General features: G+C 46.3%; 1 protein-coding gene across 1 annotated transcript in view; it reads left to right on the top strand.

Moving 5' to 3' along the window:
- LOC106587565 (transcription initiation factor TFIID subunit 4) overlaps positions 1-16,862 on the top strand; it is a 93,347-nt gene extending 76,485 nt beyond the window's left edge. Inside the window, exon 14 of the mRNA XM_045708205.1 lies at positions 16,342-16,862. Coding sequence (XP_045564161.1) covers positions 16,342-16,512 — 171 coding nt within the window. The 3' untranslated portion in view covers positions 16,513-16,862. The remainder of the gene's footprint in view (positions 1-16,341) is intronic.
- Positions 16,863-17,529: the final 667 nt, after the last annotated feature.

The raw sequence follows: 17,529 nt of genomic DNA, 5'->3' as shown, positions 1-17,529 counted from the left end.
GTTGTTATTCGTCTAGTATATCACATTACAAAGGTTTTCATAGTCTGTCAGGTGGGTTGGATCAATGTAGCACACTTCCTTAAGAGGGCCACCACATACATTACTGAAAACGACATTTCTATTGGATGATGCTTTTTTTATCTGGTTGAATAGCCTAATTGCCGTTCTAGAACTGAGAGCAAAGAATTCAAATAAACAGACTGATTGCTCCTATTTCTGAGTGAAGCATTAACAAGCCAGAGGGAGCGTTAAGTCTTTGTTCTCTGAGGAGAAGTACGGTACAACAGAGCTTTGTTATGGTTGGAGTGAGATCAGCTGGCCAACATGTAACTAACTAACCCAAGGCTCTCCTGACCAGTTCTTACAAGTTCATTTACTGTTCCCCCAAAACACGAAACAAAGAATTGTCATCGCTCGAGAGAACTTCGCTCTGTGGCTTTTGTGTCTCATTCCCATTTTGATTCATTATCACATGTATTTTTTAGATTGCATCAATTATGTATTTGTTGGACTAATGAACACTCTCTCGACTGATAGAACTTTGGGAGTTTGAGTTGTGAGTGTGAAGAACCGGATTTGGTCTGCCCAGATTGCGTCAGTGCGGCTGATTACATGTCAGTTGAGAGCAATAGATGTGGTCTTGCTGCAAGGCTTGGTTGGTCTTTGTCAGTGTTTATATAAACCCACAATGAAGGAGAGGGAGCCAGGGGAAGTAAACATACCTCCTGGGTCAGACTGGATTACTGTATGCACTGTGTGTGTGTGTGTGTGTGTGTGTGTGTGTGTGTGTGTGTGTGTGTGTGTGTGTGTGTGTGTGTGTGTGTGTGTGTGTGTGTGTGTGTGTGTGTGTGTGGTCCCCGGTTGAGGGGCTGACCCGTTGACAAGCATTAAACAGGCCCCTGCTGGCTTTATTACCTGTCAATTACATCCACTCTGCTGTCTGACAGAGGACACTACTACAGTGTAAACCAGGCACATTACATCCACTCTGCTGTCTGACAGAGGACACTACTACGGTGTAAACCAGGCACATTACATCCACTCTGCTGTCTGACAGAGGACACTACTACGGTGTAAACCTGGCACGTTACATCCACTCTGCTGTCTGACAGAGGACACTACTACGGTGTAAACCAGGCACATTACATCCACTCTGCTGTCTGACAGAGGACACTACTACGGTGTAAACCTGGCACGTTACATCCACTCTGCTGTCTGACAGAGGACACTGCTACGGTGTAAACCAGGCACATTACATCCAGTCTGCTGTCTGACAGAGGACACTACTACGGTGTAAACCAGGCACATTACATCCACTCTGCTGTCTGACAGAGGACACTACTACGGTGTAAACCAGGCACATTACATCCACTCTGCTGTCTGACAGAGGACACTACTACGGTGTAAACCAGGAACATTACATCCACTCTGCTGTCTGACAGAGGACACTACTACGGTGTAAACCAGGAACATTACATCCACTCTGCTGTCTGACAGAGGACACTACTACGGTGTAAACCAGGAACATTACATCCACTCTGCTGTCTGACAGAGGACACTACTACGGTGTAAACCAGGAACATTACATCCACTCTGCTGTCTGACAGAGGACACTGCTACGGTGTAAACCAGGAACATTACATCCACTCTGCTGTCTGACAGAGGACACTGCTACGGTGTAAACCAGGCACATTACATCCACTCTGCTGTCTGACAGAGGACACTACTACGGTGTAAACCAGGAACATTACATCCACTCTGCTGTCTGACAGAGGACACTGCTACGGTGTAAACCAGGAACATTACATCCACTCTGCTGTCTGACAGAGGACACTGCTACGGTGTAAACCAGGAACATTACATCCACTCTGCTGTCAGACAGAGGACACTGCTACGGTGTAAACCAGGAACATTGCATGGCGCTGTGCTCACGGTGATTTGGATGCTGTGCAGTAGCAGTTTAACAGGAAGTCTACCATTGACTGGGAACACAATGGCTTTGGGTGTGTTTGAATATCAGGCAGCGCTGGAGGTGTTAGTTGGCAGGGCGGGCGCCGGTGGGCACTCCCGCAGCTGCCCGCCCCTGGTGCAGGAAGAATGAAGCACTTCCTTTTACATGATATGTAATTATTATGGCAGACAAGGGTGTGGGTTTAATACCGAGTCAATATGTAGATAAGGTTTTATACATACACACAGTTAGATTAGCTGCCTGAGAAGACGAAATGCTGTTACTGTAGAACAGGTTGCCAAAACGCTGTGCAGGTATACTGAGGAAGCCTTTAGGGCCTCTGCAGGAGAAATCTTTTGAGAGAAATGAAGCTTCCAGTGGACGTGAAGAAGGCTGGGGGGGAGTGTGAGGATGAGTCCCAATAACTGAAGACAAACAGGGAGCTGCACATCTTTTCTTAACCTTTGACCCTGTGGGTGTCTCTCCTAATTGGCCTGAATGGAGCCTAGACTCATCCCCTAATCACCTACGTATGCTTCTCATACTCTCTAGTACTGTTCACTTTTTTCCACCAAGTCCCACAAAGCTGAACAACCATGTCAAGAAAATAAGGATTTTTAAATTAGATGGAAAATGTGCTGTAAATGTCCCAGGTTTGACAACCCCTTTCAATATGACACCCAGACTTGGGTAGGTAGGTCAAACATGCACATGGAGTTGCTCTTTAGAAATTAACTCCTCAAGTTTCAGTTGGTTCTTTCTGGGGCATCTATATAAAACATGAAGATCATCTCTGTCTGTCCCCTGCAGACCCAGGATGTTAATCAGAGCTGCTCTTCAGACGTAACCTACTCCCCCTGCCTTTAATGACACACTGTAGCTACACGCTTTATACACGCTTTACATCAGGTGGGGGTTGGTGACAGGAGCAGTACAGGGACAGAGCGTACGACGGCTAAGGCGATAGTTTGCAAAAAGGACCCATTTATTTGAGATCAAGGACCTGTTTAGAGTTTGAACCTCCACTGGAAAACTCCTCTCTAATATCTCAGTGATCTGCATAAGCAGTCCCTTGGTGCACTGGGTTACATTACATGTTCCTTGGAAGTGAAAAGTGTCGCTTCTCGTATGTGGTTTTATGGGAAAACATTGACAGTTCTGGGTAGATGGGTAGAGTGTGGTGCTCTGGGATCTACTCGTGTGCCTATAGTTTCCCTCGCATTACACTGTGAAGTCAGGATCTATTAGTACCACAGTACAATGCTCTATAGCTCTCTAATGTTGGCCACCATTACGCTAGCCTACTTTGTTCTCCCCAATTAGGCCATTTCTGTCTGGGATGTGTTCAGTAATGTGTTCAGTGTCTGGTCATCCTTTACTCTTTCCTGAGTAGCTTCTTTATTTCTGTTTGCTGGTTCCTGTCCAAGTTTAGGAGTGATTCACTTCAACAAAGACATCTGAGTCGGACCACAGCCCTCATTTGGCATCTTTCTTAAAGGCCCAATGCAGCTGTTTTTATATCAATATCAAAAAATGTCTGGGTAACAATGAACTACCACACTGTTATAGTTTTCCCTTAAAATTGAAATAAAATAAATAGCTTTTTAGCAAAAAACAAGAATTTTGCTAGGACAGTCTGGGAGTGGTCTGAGTGGGGAGGGGAAAACTTAAGACTAGCTGTTATTGGCAAAGAAGTTTGGAACTGTCTTTCTTATTGGTCTATTAATCAGTTTACAGCATGGTGATGTCATCAGGCAAGCTGAAACTCCCGCTCTGTGTAGATTGTATTTTCAACCAGCAACTATCAGGAAATAATAATGATCACATTTTTTTACTCTTTCACAGTGTTAGTTTCATCAGCTGTTGTACAATATAATATAAAATACAGGAACAACTGGATTTTCACTGCACTGGGCCTTTAAAAGTATCTAACCATCAGTTGAAAAACACCCGACCAGTGCCTTGGTTATTAACTCAGTCACCACCCTCTCATTCAACTTGAATTAAAAATGTAAAACCACAAGAAATGACACTGCCACACCATTTAAAGTGTGTAAAAACCAACAAGGGCTCATTAGCAGAGTACTTCTGAAGACAAGCATTCTGACTTGAGACTCATTACACTTTCCCCATTTTAACTCTAATTGGGTTCATTTTATATATGAAACGCTCTGAATATTTAATGCAGAAAAAGTTTGGCACAACTGATACTTTATGAACAGCAGTTCTGAAGATACTTGCCCCAATACATGACCCAGGTTATCAAGCATGTACAGTATTATCCTATTAGTAGTCTGTTGTGTTGCTCTAGATAGAACTTCAGAATGGGTTGCTAGGATGGATGGTGGTTCCATGTTCAACAGTCTAATAGTCTTATTGTTTAAATGTCCATGTCTTTTAATGTTAAAAGACAAAGACATTTCATGTTGGGTCTAATCAATTTGATTTAGGTAATAACAGCTCTGTTGTTGTACCACTGACAAACAATAGAGCTCATCTGACCATCAACCCACAATGCTATTACCAACTTTAACATTGAGGATATAACCTAGTTAATATATTAAAGTCTCTTCATTTGGTAAGATAGTCACCTAGTCCAGCTAAGAGCGATGCAATTAAACATAAAAAAGATGTTATGTTTTTTGTTGTAGTTTCTGCCATCTCCGACTCGCTCCTCAACAAAATCTTTTGTTTCTCTGAGGTTGGAAAATAAAAAACAGCCCAGAATCTGTTTCCAGGCACGGAAGTTTGAAGTTCTTTGTTTGGAAGGAAGGTTCCGGGTGCTGCACACTGTTTAGCTTGGTGACCCTGTGACTGTCTTCTGAGGAGTTGTATGAGCAGCCCTCCAGAATACTGCTTCAGGTTCAGCTTTCATCTTAGCAGTAACCTGTGGACTTTGAAACTCAAGGCGATGGAATTGCAGCTTTGTCAGTACACTACTAATTAGAAAATTCCTAACCTAAAGCAAGATGTTTTAATTATGTGTTGTGTCAACGAGTTTGCAGATTTAATCCATGGTTGGTACACACTCAAGTGTACCTCGAACTGTGTTGTTGTACTCACACCGTAAATCAACTGTTAGGGATTTGTTTTAAGGCTCTTTTTCCCTTTCCCTCTCTATCTGCCCCTATAACCTTCTGCCTTCTCATCCTCCATGTTTGTTTTAAGCCATCACATGCTTAAGTAGCCAAACTAGATTGTGAGTTAATGTGTTAGCTCGTGAAAAAGCTGGTCTGATTTGCGTTGGTTTGTGTTGTGTGTGAGGCTGAACAGTGTGACAGCTAGGCTATAGAGCTGTAGCTGGGTGTAGACTACAGCGCTGGTCTGTTGCTGTGAGTCAGTGTGAGGAAAGCCAGGAAAGGGTTAAACAGAAATTGAGCGGGGATGCTGGGGGCAGCAGTGCTGCAGAACATAGCAGTGTTCGTGCGAAGGCAAGTCATTTCCCGAAACACTGCAGACACATGGCCTGCGGCGCTCTGAAACCTTTGGAGACCAAAATGGCTTGCAGGAGTTAGAAGTAATAAGGTGTTTTTTTGCCTTCTTTCTCCTTGACTGAAATTCTGCACGGTTGCTATGCATTATTGCCATGGAGCTGGGTAGCAGTTTTTATGTTTTATGTGGGTATTAAGATGCTCTGCAACTGGCATTTTTTTGTAGATTTGTTGTTCTTTAGTGGAGAACCAAATGGAAGTTGTTTGTTTTGAAAGTAATTCCTACATTTTTTTATCATGATCAGAATACCAGACCTGACTCTTTTTCTCTCGTATTTGTTCAGTTTTTCCTTCTTTGAAATCTTTTCAAGGACAAAGGGAAAATATGAGACCCTTTTTAGATTAAAATGACTATATTTACCTAACATGGTTGAACATTCTCTCTCTCTCTTTCTCTCTCTCTCTCTCTCTCTCTCTCTCTCTCTCTCTCTCTCTCTCTCTCTCTCTCTCTCTCTCTCTCTGTTTTATGATCATTGTCATAGTGCTTTCCTGCTGGTGTATGGTTTCCTACAGAATAGGACCTCTCTATGAGCCCTGACCCTCCACAAGGTCAGATAAAGGGCAATCTGTGTACGAGTCTGAACATAAACCTGCAGTATTAGTCCAGTCTTCCTCTGTCCTCTCTCCCATCCTGACCCCCTGATTACCAGCAGACTGAACCAAAGCCTTTTCATCCCCTGCCCTGGTTCTGTTAATCTTGGCTTGCCTTCTCTTTGTGGTTCAAAGAGGGGCTCCGGCATATAATCTGGTGTATGGTACATCTGTGAATTATTATTCTAATTCTTTTTACGTTTATTAGAGCTGAATAAACTCCACATCAAATACATCACTTGGGCGATGTCAAAAGGCCCGGGGCAAATCAGCCGACATCTGTTAACTCTTTCAAAATGGCCTCATCCAGCATGTCTGTGGGCGTCTCGGGAAGAGGGAGAGAAAGAAAGAAAGAGAGAGAGAGAAAGAGAAAGAAAGAGGGAGAGAGAGATGGGGACAGAGAAAAGAGTGGGAGAGAGAGGGAGAAGGAAATGGAGGGAGTGGGAGAAAGAGAGGGAGAGAAAGAGAGAGAGGGGCTCTGTTGCTGATTAATGGCTGCCGTAGGAGAGAGGGAGAGGCAGTTGGGCAGACGGAGAGTGCAGACCGAGCGTGGAGAGAGAGGGACAGCACTCCCACGGCTGGGCTACACACTATAAACAGAACTGAGGGAGGGAGGGAAGAGAGGAGGAGAGGAGCGTTCCCTGGTTGAAATGCAGCGTGGAGGTGAACATGTGGGAAAGCTTTGTGTTCCTGGCACACTGTCAGTCAGTCAGTACGGTGGTGATGGGAGGGCCTTTTCCTAACTTCACAGAGCAGGGCGGCGGGCCGGGCTCTTTGACTAAGAGGGACTAACACACTAACCCTTTCACCACCGTCTGACCACTGGTCCCCCATTAGATGTTACCAGTTGCACAGCCGGTCAGCCACAGTCATGACTGTTGTACTGTTAATGTCTGGTTGTGCCTTGTCACATTAACTCCTGGTTTAGCATGTCAATAAAGAGGTTTCGTTTGTAAGTCTGTTTGTAAGTCAGAGAATCCATTTTTTTGCCTTGAGTTTCAGGCTTTATGAACATGTAGAAAGGGATGGTTTAACATGGAAGTTGTAGGTTAATGTACATACAGCACACATAGCCACGCTATTTCTTGACCTTACAGATTTTTTCCCAGAATGTGAAACACACACATTAGATGACTTTTGGAGAAACTGTGCAGACTGCTGTGTGCATATGCACTTTTGTCTGTCTGTGTGTGTACGTGTGTGTCTGCAGCCACCTCTCCTCCCAGCCCCCTGTCTGCAGCCTCCTCTCCTCCCAGTTCCCTGTCTGCAGCCTCCTCTCCTCCCAGTTCCCTGTCTGCAGCCACCTCTCCTCCCAGTTCCCTGTCTGCAGCCTCCTCTCCTCCCACCACCTGTCTGCAGCCATCTCTCCTCCCACCCCCTGTCTGCAGCCACCTCTCCTCCCACCGCCTGTCTGCAGCCTCCTCTCCGTCCCAGTTCCCTGTCTGCAGCCTCCTCTCCTCCCACCACCTGTCTGCAGCCTCCTCTCCTCCCAGTTCCCTGTCTGCAGCCTCCTCTCCTCCCACCACCTGTCTGCAGCCTCCTCTCCTCCCAGTTCCCTGTCTGCAGCCTCCTCTCCTCCCAGTTCCCTGTCTGCAGCCTCCTCTCCTCCCAGTTCCCTGTCTGCAGCCACCTCTCCTCCCAGTTCCCTGTCTGCAGCCTCCTCTCCTCCCACCACCTGTCTGCAGCCATCTCTCCTCCCACCCCCTGTCTGCAGCCACCTCTCCTCCCACCACCTGTCTGCAGCCACCTCTCCTCCCACCGCCTGTCTGCAGCCTCCTCTCCTCCCAGTTCCCTGTCTGCAGCCACCTCTCCTCCCACCACCTGTCTGCAGCCTCCTCTCCTCCCAGTTCCCTGTCTGCAGCCTCCTCTCCTCCCACCCCCTGTCTGCAGCCTCCTCTCCTCCCACCACCTGTCTGCAGCCTCCTCTCCTCCCAGTTCCCTGTCTGCAGCCTCCTCTCCTCCCACCCCCTGTCTGCAGCCACCTCTCCTCCCAGTTCCCTGTCTGCAGCCACCTCTCCTCCCACCACCTGTCTGCAGCCTCCTCTCCTCCCAGTTCCCTGTCTGCAGCCTCCTCTCCTCCCACCACCTGTCTGCAGCCTCCTCTCCTCCCAGTTCCCTGTCTGCAGCCTCCTCTCCTCCCACCGCCTGTCTGCAGCCTCCTCTCCTCCCAGCCCCCTGTCTGCAGCCACCTCTCCTCCCACCGCCTGTCTGCAGCCTCCTCTCCGTCCCAGTTCCCTGTCTGCAGCCTCCTCTCCTCCCAGTTCCCTGTCTGCAGCCTCCTCTCCTCCCAGTTCCCTGACTGCAGCCACCTCTCCTCCCAGTTCCCTGTCTGCAGCCTCCTCTCCTCCCACCACCTGTCTGCAGCCATCTCTCCTCCCACCGCCTGTCTGCAGCCTCCTCTCCTCCCAGTTCCCTGTCTGCAGCCTCCTCTCCTCCCACCGCCTGTCTGCAGCCTCCTCTCCTCCCAGTTCCCTGTCTGCAGCCTCCTCTCCTCCCACCCCCTGTCTGCAGCCTCCTCTCCTCCCACCGCCTGTCTGCAGCCTCCTCTCCTCCCAGCCCCCTGTCTGCAGCCTCCTCTCCTCCCACCCCCTGTCTGCAGCCTCCTCTCCTCCCACCGCCTGTCTGCAGCCTCCTCTCCTCCCAGTTCCCTGTCTGCAGCCTCCTCTCCTCCCACCGCCTGTCTGCAGCCTCCTCTCCTCCCACCGCCTGTCTGCAGCCTCCTCTCCTCCCAGTTCCCTGTCTGCAGCCTCCTCTCCTCCCAGCCCCCTGTCTGCAGCCTCCTCTCCTCCCACCCCCTGTCTGCAGCCTCCTCTCCTCCCACCACCTGTCTGCAGCCTCCTCTCCTCCCACCGCCTGTCTGCAGCCTCCTCTCCTCCCACCGCCTGTCTGCAGCCTCCTCTCCTCCCACCCCCTGTCTGCAGCCTCCTCTCCTCCCACCGCCTGTCTGCAGCCTCCTCTCCTCCCACCGTCTGTCTGCAGCCACCTCTCCTCCCAGCGCCTGTCTGCAGCCTCCTCTCCTCCCAGCGCCTGTCTGCAGCCTCCTCTCCTCCCACCGCCTGTCTGCAGCCTCCTCTCCTCCCACCGCCTGTCTGCAGCCTCCTCTCCTCTCTACAGAGTGCTGATCCAGCAGTATTGGCTCTGCTGAGCCAACCAACCCAACCCTCTCTGTGCTGGGTAGAGCTGTGTGTGTGCCAGGAAAAGTGGGCCATTAACCCTCAGCCTGAAGGTGTGACCTGAGCCAAATCCAATATTGTCTCCAGCATCAAGGCCCGGTGCCACTCAAGTTCAAAGCTGCTGATCAGCAGAAAGACCCTAAACAATAAAGGACCAAATGCTAATTCCTAAGACACCTAGGAGCTTCAACACCACCAGACAATTAGCCAGGAGAGGAGAGGAGAGGAGAGGAGAGGAGAGGAGAGGAGAGGAGAGGAGAGGAGAGGAGAGGAGAGAGAGAGAGAGAGAGAGAGAGAGAAGGAGAGAGAAAACATACATTATTAATCAAAAGTAAATTTAGCAAAGTGGGGACTAATCTTGGCCCTCTCTGCACCCAAGGTTGAACAGTAGATTAGGGAAGATAGAAAATATTGAAGGTAGACTGACCTGAGCTCACCATTTCCTCACTGTGGAAGAAAGAAATCCTCCCTTTATGGTATAGATACTATCCTATAGTAATGAGTGAATAACACAGCAGTGTATGGAAGACAAATATCTAAATGATGGTAAGCATCCTCTTGCTGTCTTCCTGATCAGTTTGTGTGCTGAAATATGTAGGTGCCATAATGAAACTGATTGTACACTATGCACATCATGTCAGTTGTATTTTTGTGTGTTTCTGCATGAACATGCACATCCACACTCCCTGGTCTCTCCCAGCCAGGGTGAACTGCAGTGTGTCTATCCCATTGGCACACTGTCATGTAAGAGTGTGGAGGTGAGGAGGTAAGGACTGTAGCCAGTGTTAGGGGACTGGGGCCCTTCTCTAGAGTATCCAGTCTCTATAGTCACCTCTCCTCTCAGCCCCCTGTCCTCTCCTCAGGTTCTCCATAGCTCTGTCTGTCTGTGTGTCTCAGGGCCACAAACAACTGAAACGTCTGAAAGGATGTATCGAGGTATCCCTGTGTGTGTTGCAGGATGGATATGTCATGTGACATAATGCCTTGCAGCACCCATCACAGATAAAATGACAGATGCTGCTTTTTGCCTCGTGGATCTTTCTCAGTAGCAAAGACGATTTTGCAAAGACGAACTCTCTTTGTCAGTCTCTCTCCCTCTATCTCTCTCTCCACGGTGACCTTACGAAGCGTGCCATTCTGCCGTTCATTTAATGTCAGACACCATTACTATATAATTGCTGTTGACGGGAAAAGCGTGGTGACTTCTCGCCTCTCCTTATATCTGACACTCAGCCATCTGCTTTGTTTTGTGTTTGTGAGTGTATTTTCCTATTTTCCCCCTTAACATGAGTCAACATGCATTTGAAAGAGGGATTGGGCTCCATAGATACAGACAACAACAGACCGTGTGTTTGGGTTGCTGGCAGGTTGCAGAGGCTTATTAAGATGAGGGGAGGGGAGGAGGAAGAGAAGAGGCTGCCTGCGACTCTGCTGCGTTAGCTAAGTGAAATCAGCTTGGCTCGCTGGCAGCAGGCTGACCTTTCTCCCTGTATTTGGATCACTTACCCAGGCTGAGGCTCGCCATGAACCGGGTCCCCACAGGAGATAAGTGAGGCATTCTGGGAGCTCCAGACCACGAGGCTAGGGGGCTAGTAGTGATGTCCAGGGCTACTGCCCATCCCCACCTCCCTCCTCACCGCTCCATGCCAGCGGCCACCCGCCCCGTCTGTCCAGGTGGATGGATGGCTTTGATTGGTGGAGTGTGTTGCTGTGTCGCAGGGCGGTAGGGTGAGTGGCAGTAATTGGCATGGCAGCGGGCAGGCCCATCTTTCACGTGTGGTCAGTCGTGATTGGCCTGATGAGCCAGGCAGGGTGAGGGTAGGGGCGCTCCTTCCCAGTGAGGACCCTGGGGACGGAGGAGACAGACGGAGACCTGTCCCGTGTGCACCTCCACCCCGACTGGCCCTCCCGACTTGTCAACATCACTGACAGGAACAGATGTGTGGAGGGAGACATGGGAGGGACAAATGGAACTCTATTCCCTATATAGAGCACTACTTTTGACCAGAGCCATATGAGTACTATAGTGCACTCTGTAGGGAATAACGTTTGACCAGAGCCCTATGAGTACTATAGTGCACTCTATAGGGAATAACTTTTGACCAGAGCTCTATGAGTGCTATAGTGCACTCTATAGGGAATAACTGTTGACCAGAGCCCTATGAGTACTATAGTGCACTCTATTAGGAATAACGTTTGGCCAGAGTACTATAGTGCACTCTATAGGGAATAACATTTGACCAGAGCCCTATGAGTACTATAGTGCACTCTATAGGGAATAACTTTTGACCAGAGGTCTATGAGTACTATAGTGCACTCGATAGGGAATAAGGTTCTATTTGGGACGCAACCTAGAGACTACAGAGAGGCTGTGGCCACCCTTACTCTACTCTCCAGTGGTTTGCAGGATATTTGAAGATAGATACTGTCATTTATACAAAGTCTATAGGGTGAGTTTGTACAACTGCACTGTAGTCTTGGGTCCTGAAAATCCATACCTTTCATATGCTTACAATTAGGCTCTGTCTATACAACTGTATGTTTATAGAGCGGTGCAATCAATGTAATTGTGGGAGGGTGTTATGGGGAGTTCCTAACGGAAATGTCTGTCTTATTTCTTTCTGCCTGGGTTACAGTGGGTGAGTGGGCATTTTGGTGGATTTGCTACCTGATGTTTTTCATTTGGAAACGTAAACGGTTGTCTGTGATTTATATCAGGGTTCTGTATACACTCATTCTATATTTTAAGTTTCCCGCTTCTTTGCATAGAATTGAATACAAACAAGGAGTTCGTTTCAGAATGGAAAAGTCAGCACAGATCTATGTCAGCTGATTTGTTTATCTAGAGAGAATGTGTTCATTTCCAGGGCGATATAAAGAGCTATGAAGACAGTTAAATATGAACGATGTCTTCTCCCTCAGTCTGAGTACATCAAGATTGTTTTCATGATCTTCACATCCTGCTAGTTTAAGTGCAAAGTAATGCTATAAATGATTTTGTTTTGTACACTAGAATGCACCTAAAGTTCTGGACTTTATTAGTGAATCAGCTTTGATCTCGTTCTCTTACTCTAAAAGAGGGTTTTACTTTGTTAAAACTGAAGTAAGGGCTTGTAAGTAAGCATTTCACTGTAAGGTCTACACCTGTTGTATTTGGTTCATGTGACAAATAACATTTGATTTGATGGGAAGTAAGTGTATGTGCCTAATTGTTGAGAGGGGCTAGCCTATATGCAGCACTCAGATGTTTCCTCTCTAACACAGATGTGTTCATTTTTAGACATGGGAAACAGTCAAGGTACAGTTGAAGTCGGAAGTTTACATACACCTTAGCCAAATACATTTAAACTCAGTTTTTCACAATTCCTGACATTTAATCCTAGTAAAAATTCCCTGTCTTAGGTCAGTTAGGATCACCACTTTATTTTAAGAATGTGAAATGTCAGAATAATAGTAGAGAGAATGATTTATTTGAGCTTTTATTTCTTTCATCACATTCCCAGTGGGCCTGTCAAGGCTGTGGGTAACTGGTGAAAGGAGTCAGGCGCAGGAGAGCTGAGATGCGTGGACAAGGTATTTAATTAAAGAAAACACCAGTATAAACACAATACTATGGTGCTGGAAAAATACCGGTACCACGAAATAAACGGGCGTAATAACAAAACCCGGTAACAATATACCAGCCGTCAGATACAGCCTTACAATAAAACAAACACGCACACAAACATGGGGGAAACCAGAGGGTTAAATAATGAACATGTAATGGGGGAATTGAAACCAGGTGTGTAAAAAACAAAGACAAAACAAATGGAAAATGAAAAGTGGATCGGTGATGGCTAGAAGGCCGGTGACGTCGAACGCCGAACGCTGCTCGAACAAGGAGAGGGACCGACTCCGGCGGAAGTCCTGACAGGGTCAGAAGTTTACATACACTCAATTAGTATTTGGTAGCATTGCCTTTAAATTGTTTAACTTGGGTCAAACGTTTCGCGTAGCCTTCCACAAGCTTCACACAATAAGTTGGGTGATTTTTGGCCCATTCCTCCTGACAGAGGTGGAGTAACTGAGTCAGGTTTGTAGGCCTACCTGCTCGCACATGCTTTTTCAGTTCTGCCCACAAATGTTCTATAGGATTGAGGTCAGGGCTTTGTGATGGCCACTCCAATACCTTGACTTTGTTGTTTTTAAGCCATTTTGCCACAACTTTGGAAGTATCCTTGGGTCATTGTACATTTGGAAGACCCATTTGTGACCAAGCTTTAACTTCCTGATTGATGTCTTGAGATGTTGCTTCAATAATTTTCCTCCCTCATGATACCATCTATTTTGTGAAGTGCACCAGTCCCTCCTGCAGCAAAGCACACCCACAACATGATGCTGCCACCCCCGTGCTTCACGGTTGGGATGGTGTTCTTCGGCTTGCAAGCCTCTCCCTTTTTCCTCCAAACATAATGATGGACATTATGGCCAAACAGTTATATTTTTGTTTCATCAGACCAGAGGACATTTCTCCAAAAAGTATGATCTTTGTCCCCATGTGCAGTTGCAAACAGTAGTCTGGCTTTTTTATGGCGGTTTTAGAACAGTGGCTTCTTTCTTGCTGAGCGGCCTTTCGGGTATGTCGATATAGGACTCGTTTTACTGTGGATATAGATACTTTTGTACCTGTTTCCTCCAGCATCTTCACAAGGTCCTTTGCTGTTGTTCTGGAATTGATTTGCACTTTTCGCACCAAAGTACGGTCATCTCTAGGAGACAGAACGCATCTCCTTCCTGAGCGGTATGGCGGCTGTGTGATCCCATGGTGTTTATACTTGCATACTATTGTTTGTACAGATGAACTTGGTACCTTCAGGCGTTTGGAAATTGCTCCCCAGGATGAACCAGACTTGTGGAAGTCTACAATTGTTTTTCTGAGGTCTTGGCTGATTTCTTTTGATTTTCTTATGATGTCAAGCAAAGAGGCACTGAGTTTGAAGGTAGGCCTGAGTTTGAAGGTAGGCCACAGGTACACCTCCAATTGACTCATGATGTCAATTAACCTATCTGAAGCTTCTAACGCCATGACATCATTTTCTGGAATTTTCCAAGCTGTTTAAAGGCACAGTCAATTTAGTGTATGTAAACTTCTAACCCACTGGAATTGTGATACAGTGAATTATGAGTGAAATAATCTGTCTGTAAACAATTGTTGGAAAAATTATTTGTTTCATGCACAAAGTAGATTTCCTAACCGAATTGCCAAAACTATAGTTTGTTAACAAGAAATTTGTGGAGTGGTTGAAAAACGAGTTCTAATGACTTATTACTATAGATTATTTCACTTATAATTCACTGTATCACAATTCCAGTGGGTCAGACGTTTACATATACAAAGTTGAATGTGCCTTTAAACAGCTTGAAAAATACCAGAAAATGATAGAAGTTAGAAGCTTCTGATAGGCTAATTGACATCATTTGAGTCAATTGGAGGTGTGTCTGTGGATGAATTTCAAGGCCTACCTTCAAACGCAGAGTGCCTCTTTGCTTGACAAATTGGGAAAATCAAAAGAAATCAGCCAAGACCTCAGAAAAACATTGTAGACCTCCACAAGTCTGGTTCATCCTTGGGAGCAATTTCCAAACGCCTGAAGGTACCACGTTCATCTGTACAAACAATAGTACGCAAGTATGAACACCATGGGACCACGCAGCCGTCATACCGCTCAGGAAGGAGACGCGTTCTGTCTGCTAGAGATGACTCTACTTTTGTGCAAAAAGTGCAAATCAATCCCAGAACAACAGCAAAGGACCTTGTGAAGATGCTGGAGGAAACAGGTACAAAAGTATCTATATCCACAGTGAAACAAGTCCTATATCGACATAACCTGAAAGGCCGCTCAGAAGGAAGAAGCCACTGCTCCAAAACCGCCATACAAAGCCAGACTACGGTTTGCAGCTGCACATGGGGACAAAGATCGTACTTTTTGTGGAAATATGAAACAAAAATAGACCTGTTTGGCCATAATGACCATCGTTATGTTTGGAGGAGAAAGGGGGATGCTTGCAAGCCGAAGAACACCATCCCAACCGTGAAGCACAGGGATGGCAGCATCATATTGTGGGGGTGCTTTGCTGCAGGAGGGACTGGTGCACTTCACAAAATAGATGGTACAATGAGGGAGGAAAATTATGTGGATATATTGAAGCAACATCTCAAGACATCAGTCAGGAAGTTAAAGCTTGGTTGCAAATGAGTCTTCCAAGTGGACAATGACCCCAAGCATACTTCCATAGTTGTGGCAGAATGGCTTAAGGACAACAAAGTCAAGGTATTGGAGTGGCCATCACAAAGCCCTGACCTCATCCTATAGAAAATTTGTGGGCAGTACTGAAAAAGTGTGTGCGAGCAAGGAGGCCTACAAACCTGACTCAGTTACACCAGCTCTGTCAGAAGGAATGGGCCAAAATTCACCCAACTCATTGTGGGAAGCTTGTGGAAGGCTAACCAAAACGTTTGACCCAAGTTAAACAATTGAAAGGCAATGCTACCAAATACTAATTGAGTGTATGTAAATTTCTGACCCACTGGGAATGTGATGAAAGAAATAAAATCTGAAATAAATCATTCTCTCTACTATTATTCTGACATTTCCCATTCTTAAAATAAAGTGGTGTTCCTAACTGACCTTAGACAGGGACATTTTTACTAGGATTAAATGTCAGGAATTGTGAAAAACTGAGTTTAAATGTATTTGGCTGAGGTGTATGTAAACTTCAGACTTCAACTGTATGTGTATGTAAACCTCCGACTTCAACTGTATATCTTCAACAGGTTGGGTGACTTAGACACAGAGGAGTGAAGGCGTTCACAGTATTGAAAGCCTTGTCATGATTGGATGATATTGATGTTAGAGATCTGTTGTCTCTTACTTACTTTACCTTCCCCTCTATCTGTCTCTTTTCTCTGTCTCTTCTCTCTGTCTGTTTGAGTGCCAACTCAAACATTTTGAATTTGATTTGGTTATTTAATTCTTACCAGCCACCTACAGCCGCTAGCCTTGGAGCACATGATGTACATGATGTTGGTGTACATGATGTTGAAATGGATATGTTATCCCAGGACTTCCCCTTGTCCTCCTCTCCCTCTCCCCAGGTATCAGGCAGCTCAGTGGGGTCGCCGGGCGCCTCCTCCTCCCCCTCCACGTCGTCACAGCGGCAACGTCAACGCATCACCCGCGTCAACCTCAGGGACTTCATCTTCTACATGGAGCAAGAGAAAGAGACAGCCCACTCACTTCTGCTCTATCGGGCTCTGCTCAAATAGCACCCTCTCCCTCCCAGCACCCTCCTCTCTCTCCCTTACCGTCTCCTTCTACTCCTGCAACGTGCCTTCAATCGGGTCAGATGTTTCAGCTCAGTGTCTGTGTTGTGATGTTGATTAACATAGCTTTTGATATAAAGTCTAGAGAAAAAACTCACTAAAATATATTGTATGTGTCTTTATCTGTTTTAGCTTCATGATAAATACACTGAGTACCAAACATTAAGAACACCTTCCTAATATTGCCCTTTTGCCTTTTGCCCCCAGAACAGCCTCAGTTCATCGGGGCATGGACTTTACAAGGTGTCGAAAGTGTTCGACAGGGATGCTGGCCCATGTTGACTCCAATGCTTCCCACAGTTGTCAAGTTGGCTGGATGTCCTTTGGGTGGTGGACCATTCTTGATACACACGGGAAACTGTTGAGCGTGAAAAACCCAGCAGTGTTGCAGTTCTTGACACAAACCGCTGCGCCTGGCACCTACTGCCATACCCCGTTCAAAGGCATTTAAATCTTTTGTCTTGACCATTCACCCTCTGAATTGCACACGTGCGCAATCCATGTCTCAAAAGCCCTTCTTTAACCTGTCTCCTCCCCTTCATCTACACTGATTGAAGTGGATCTAACAAGTGACATCAATAAGGGATCATAGCTTTCACCTGCAGTCTCCTGGTCAGTCTATGTTATGGAAAGAGTAGGTATCCTTAATGTTTTGTACACTCAGTGTATATGTATTTAGAGTGTTGAATTTAAGGCCATGGTGATGCAAACTCCTTGGGTATTATTGGGACTGGGTTTTTAAGGAGAGATGTGTTTTTGTGTCTAAGGACCTGAGCCAGTACTTTTTCCATGTCAGTTGTAAATTTGATGTCCCAGGCGAAATACTGAATGAACCATTTCAAAGTGATTTTCTTTAAAAGAATCATATTCTGAACTTATTACAGCCTACAATATTCTCTGAACGTATTTGTTGAACAAAGTTCAGTGACTATGGTTACACAAAACTAACAATTCATAGAG

The sequence above is a fragment of the Salmo salar genome, chromosome ssa26, assembly GCF_905237065.1.
Source record: "Salmo salar chromosome ssa26, Ssal_v3.1, whole genome shotgun sequence".
NCBI classification, from domain to species: domain Eukaryota; kingdom Metazoa; phylum Chordata; class Actinopteri; order Salmoniformes; family Salmonidae; genus Salmo; species Salmo salar.
The sequence above is the reverse complement of the archived record's forward strand: the minus strand, read 5'-3'. Positions and strand labels throughout refer to the sequence as shown.